The 5834-nt window shown below is 45.3% G+C and overlaps 1 protein-coding gene across 1 annotated transcript in view; it reads right to left on the bottom strand.

The window, feature by feature from the left end:
• ap3b1a (adaptor related protein complex 3 subunit beta 1a) overlaps positions 1–5834 on the bottom strand; it is a 148190-nt gene that overhangs the window by 27130 nt on the left and 115226 nt on the right. Inside the window, exons 26-27 of the mRNA XM_083794337.1 lie at positions 5794–5834; positions 5479–5482 (exon numbers count right to left, since the gene is read on the bottom strand). The exon at positions 5794–5834 is cut by the window's right edge and continues 98 nt beyond it. Coding sequence (XP_083650463.1) covers positions 5479–5482; positions 5794–5834 — 45 coding nt within the window. The remainder of the gene's footprint in view (positions 1–5478; positions 5483–5793) is intronic.

Here is a 5834-nt window from a genome sequence, read left to right as displayed (position 1 = left end):
AATTCCATCATCAAATTTGCTTTCAAACCAACTGAAAAATAGGCCCAGATTTATTCCATTCCGCCTGTTTAGACATAACCCATTCTGAGCGGGAAAGACCCTGTAGGCGTCATGGCATTCTGAGCGGGAAAGACCCTGTAGGCGTCATGGCATTCTGAGCGGGAAAGACCCTGTAGGCGTCATGGCATTCTGAGCGGGAAAACCCTGTAGGCGTCATGGCATTCTGAGCGGGAAAACCCTGTAGGCGTCATGGCATTCTGAGCGGGAAAACCCTGTAGGCGTCATGGCATTCTGAGCGGGAAAGACCCTGTAGGCGTCATGGCATTCTGTAAAAGCTGTTGAGAAATAGCAGATCTATACAAGCTCGTAGCGCGGCACTAGATCTTGTAGATCTACGAGCTTGTAGATCTGTTTTTTTTATCTTGAATATATATATTATTTCAGAGCGGACGTTTTTAACTCAAATCTTTGCTTCTGGCGGGAGGGGGGGGAGGGGGGGGTCCCTGGAACCACATATTTTCAGATGGGGGTCGGCGGCCAATTACAGATATATATATATTTGGGGGTCCTTGACATGAAAATGTTTCAGAACCACAGACATAGAAACATGAGGGTTTGTAGATCAGGTGTTTGTAGGGTTTGTAGATCAGGTGTTTGTAGGGTTTGTAGGTCAGGTGTTTGTAGGTCAGGTGTTTGTAGGATCATCGTCAGGTTTCAACGGGATAAACAAGAGAACAGCGTTTTCGAGTGGTTTGCTTTCCTGTTGATTTATTGCCATCCTGCTCTCCCAGCAATCAATTCAATTTCACCGTTTTCACTGAAATACACACTTTTTTCCTCCGTTTGCTACCCCCCCTCCCTCCCCCCCCCCCCCCCTCCCTCCCTCCCTCCCCCCCTCCCCACCACCTCCCTCCCTAAACAGTGTGGCTGGCTGGCTGCTGCTGGGGAGAAGCAGTGCTGCTCCCTGCTGGTGGACAGCGGTACTGCAGGCCAGACGGAGCAATGTTGGTCCTACAGGCACCGTCGTCATGGAAACCAAACCATGCATGTAAAAAATATATATATATATATATATATATATAAACAAATGCATTCATTGGTCCTTGAGGGGGTTTGAGGCTGTGTGTTGTTTTCGTCGACTAAAACTAAGACGAAAAATGTTCGTCGACTACCTTTTTTCACTGAGGAAAACTAAATGTAAACTAAATGTAAACTATAAGCTATGAACAGGGCTGCACACAACTGTGTTGGTCTAGTCCTCAGAGGAGTTACTTGGTCTAGTACTCAGAGGAGTTAGTTGGTCAAGTACTCAGAGGAGTTAGTTGGTCTAGTCCTCAGAGGAGTTAGTTGGTCTAGCACTCAGAGGAGTTAGTTGGTCTAGTACTCAGAGGAGTTACTTGGTCTAGTCCTCAGAGGAGTTAGTTGGTCTAGCACTCAGAGGAGTTAGTTGGTCTAGTACTCAGAGGAGTTACTTGGTCTAGTACTCAGAGGAGCAGAGCTACCAACCTGCACACATTTTGTGTACCAACCACGCAATTCTAGGTGTCTATACGCCTAGAATTGCGTGGTTGGTACACAAAATGTGTGCAGGTTGGTAGCTCTGGAGGAGTTAGTTGGTCTAGTACTCAGAGGAGTTACTTGGTCTAGTACTCAGAGGAGCACCTGGAGGAGTTAGTTGGTCTAGTACTCAGAGGAGTTACTTGGTGCTCCTAAAATGCGGCGACCCGTCTCGATAAAATAGGGATGCATGAATAACTTATAGCAAAACGATATTTATTGCCCTATATGCATATTCTAATACAAACTTCTTAATACTTCCTAAGGATAATATGAGCATCAAAGCAATATTTAGATACTTTTTTTAAATTTAAATAGCCGATCTACTAGCTCACAACGTGTTGCGGAGGAGACATGTTGTGAGCTTGCAGATCAGCTATTTGTTTAACGTACGACACGTCGTACGGCGAAGCATACGTCAGGCTTCCCTCTTGTTTTTAGCCGAGGCGACGTACACAGTCAACACAGAGTCACACACATGGCTCCTCGGTGCAAAAATAAACAGTGTACACTACCCCGACTTTACGATAATAAGGCGCAGTATGTCGGGACACGCTGTTGTCATGTTGATAAGCTTCATGTTGGGCAGCAGCAGTGCCAGTCCGTGAGAGACGGCATCGCACACCAGCGACTTGCTCCAGCACCCGGAAAACAAGCAGTGAGCAGCATGGAATGGATCCTCCCTCGTTTGACTAAGGACGCGCTGTGATTGGCCACCATGGCCAGTGCACTTGTGAAAGACGTGCTGTGATTGGCCAGTAGCAGCTACTTTGAGTGGCAGTCGGTGGGAAATGCTCTCGCCACAGTGTGGCCAGTATTCTGGCCATGATAATCATTCTGGGCGGCCCCGGCTGTCGGTACGCAGAAGCGCTTCCCGGCGCTTAATTGACAGCGCATTTTGAATTTTGACGGCGCATGCGCACTGGCGCACCACTTATGTGCAGCCCCTAAGCTGACTCCACCAGATTGCGGCAGTACTGAGTTCACAAGTTCCCTCCAACTGCCTGGATCTGGGATCTCTCAGGCAGAAACGATGAACCCGGAAGCAGCGGGACTAAAATCTGATATCTCCATACTAATTTAGAGTTGTAGTCCTGTTAGGTTGTGTTTACATTAGAGTTGTAGTCCTGTTAGGTTGTGTTTACATTTGCGCTGTGGCACAGCTTCAATATGTCATCAGTCTTGTGTTGATCCCGCCTCTAGCGGCCGCATACAGCCGCGTATCGCTCCGGAGTGCATCGCAGGGCTCCAGACTAACTTTTTTCACCACCGTCCCGGAACCGTCCCAAAACACAATTTGAACCGTCCCAAAGTGAATGTATACCGTCCCCCCCCCCAAAAAAGAGGAAAACAAATAAAAGACACCAAGTAATGGTTGTATACCATTGGCAAAGACAAAATAACTTAATGTGACCTGTGTGGATGATGCACTGGCACCACTGAGATGAAAAGGACACTTTCACATATTCTGGATAGAGACAGTTTGCTCAATGGTACATGTAGCGGTCCCCGCTGAAAGAAAGAAGGTCAAGACTTTACTGATGGTATTTAATTTATTGGAATCCATAAACCAACGTGAGAAACGCAAGACAGGATATTTGTTTTATCCAAAATGTAATAGTACAGGCAGACTCTTCACATACTAGAGCATGTCTGAAATAAATCTGAAATCGACATGCAAATATGAAATAATGTACATATATCTACGTGTAATGTTAGAGTCCACAGAAGTGAACCATTCAAGCCTGTTTTCTCAACATTACTCTATAAGGTATAAGCCATATCTCCAAAACTGGTGGGTCAAACTGAACAGGCAATATGTCAATTTGAAGCTACTGTATGATTCCCTACTTTCAGGTGACATGAAAAGAACAAAAAATATTAAATGACTTGAAACGTCTTGAAATAGCCTCTTTTAACCATTTTTAAATGTACTCCATGAAACAGGCTGTTGCTCTTGGCCTCAGTCTGACAGCTTCTACATGTAGAGCAGTACATGAGTTGAGCTGCCTCGTCAAAGGCAATGAATGGATATGATTTCTTCCACTCTGGAAGAAATCTTCTCTTCCGTTTGGCAGCTTCATAATTATTCTGTAGATAGAGGAAAATACACTTGATTTAGTCAAAATGCTCCCAGGTGAAACGTTTTCACACACATTATACTCGTTTTTAAGCATGGAACATATTTAGTATATTTAAAATAACGCTGTATGTGAATCATTTTAAATGATACAATTTAAGATTGCACTGTGCAGTGGTTGGCGGAGCGAGGATCATTATATCTACGTTCCGCCATTGTCTCTCAAGGACCTGTCACGTCTCTAATTGACAGTGACTCGTCAAACATCATGTTTACATTTACTCAACTGACCTAGTACGTAACTATTAAATCGATTGTGATTTTAATACTCGGGAGCATGCATGGATTACATTTTTGTTTTGTTTGGCACATGCGATATATGCGAAACGCCCGAGGCGAAGATAACCTTCTGCGCCCGGGGAAGGGAGGATTCTTGGGGAAAAAACTACAGGTGCAGTCGGTGTGTGGTGGAGCCGTGGGGGTGTGTGAGGGGGTGTGCGAGTCTCTGGCAAGCAGAACAATCATTTACAACGAACTATATTATTAACAACTCTGGATTATTTTACCTTAGAATTTGAAGCAGCTCTCGTGTCAGTCTCTGGCTGTTCTCCGTCGTTTGCTTTTTCTCTCACTGGACTTCTCCTCTTCAAAAAACGCTCCATTGTTCCACTCCACTGATCATTGCGGTAGAAGGTACTAGAAGCGCGCCAGTGATACTGGCAACATATATTGAGCAGCATTCTGTAAACAATTTCGCGGGGTTCTCTCTGCAGTAGTAGTTTGTTGTGATACTTCTGCCTGTTAGTGTTGCAGCGTGCCGGTGCACGGAATGTTGCGCCGACATTTATGCAGAGTGGTGTCTTCATGCTGCAAATAGTTGCGCACGATATGTGCATTTTCAATGCAAAACACCTTTACGTCCCGAAAACGTCCCGGTAAAGAATAATTACCGTCCCAAATACATATTTTAACGTCCCCGGGACGTCGGGACGCCGCTAATCTCGAGCCCTGGTGCATCGTCTCTGTCTACAATTTACAATTTACAATGTAGGCATTTATCAGACGCTCTTAATCCAGAGTGACTTACATTAACCCATTCTGACCTGAGATCAGATTCATAACGAGGTTTCCACTGGACACACACTGGTCTGATGAACCCATTCTGACCTGAGATCAGATTCTAAAAAATGTCAGTCGCTCTTCGATTTTTCAAAAATAGCAGACCTACAAGCTCGTATCGCGCCACTCGGTGGCGCGATATGAGCTTGTAGATCTGCTATTTTTAAATAGCTAAAGCATAACACGATGCTGACACCAAAATGGGTGCCCGGTCAGAATGGGTTAAGCAAGAACAAAAGCATGGGAATACATCACATAAAAAGCATTTATCAAGAAACATGCGTAAGCTAAGAAAGTAACAGTGGAATATCTATATAATGAAACTATACATATAAACTATATATATATACTACTATGCTATACATTATGTACTATGGCGTGCTATGACTATATACAATGCAATTATAGTGCTGTCTACATAACATGCTATAAGTCTGTATCAAATGCTATCTAAGTCTACAGAGATGCTATCTAAGGGGGTAGGGTAAGTGCTATGGGCCATGATGGAGTCTGAAAAGGTGGGTTTTCAGACTACGGCGGAAGATTGGGAGTGACGCTGCAGTTCTGACTGCAATGGGAAGTGCATTCCACAGTTTTGGAGCCAGAAGGGAGAAGAGTATGGGACGTGTGGAGCGTTGTTGTCCCGGCGTTTTTAGTGAGGGTACTTCCAGCTTCCCTGCGTTGGCTGATCTGAGTGGCTGTCTGAGAGATCCCAGACTCACCCAGCTGGCACAATGCAGATGTTGTCCAGCAGGGGGAGTGGTTCTACCAGGCTAATGCAGCCCTGCCTATGACGACTAAACCTATGACTAAATAAATTGACCATGTCGTCAAACAAATCGGACCAATCATCTCACCTGTGGGCGTGGTCCTAATCGGACCAATCATCTCACCTGTGGGCGTGGTCCTAATCGGACCAATCATCTCACCTGTGGGTGTGGTCCTAATCGGACCAATCATCTCACCTGTGGGTGTGGTCCTAATCTGACCAATCATCTCACCTGTGGGCGTGGTCCTAATCGGACCAATCATCTCACCTGTGGGTGTGGTCGTCGCTAGAAGGGATCTCCCCCACGTT

This window comes from Protomyctophum parallelum (genome assembly GCF_964188405.1).
Source record: "Protomyctophum parallelum genome assembly, chromosome: 21".
Classification (NCBI taxonomy): Eukaryota; Metazoa; Chordata; class Actinopteri; order Myctophiformes; family Myctophidae; genus Protomyctophum; species Protomyctophum parallelum.
The sequence above is the reverse complement of the archived record's forward strand: the minus strand, read 5'-3'. Positions and strand labels throughout refer to the sequence as shown.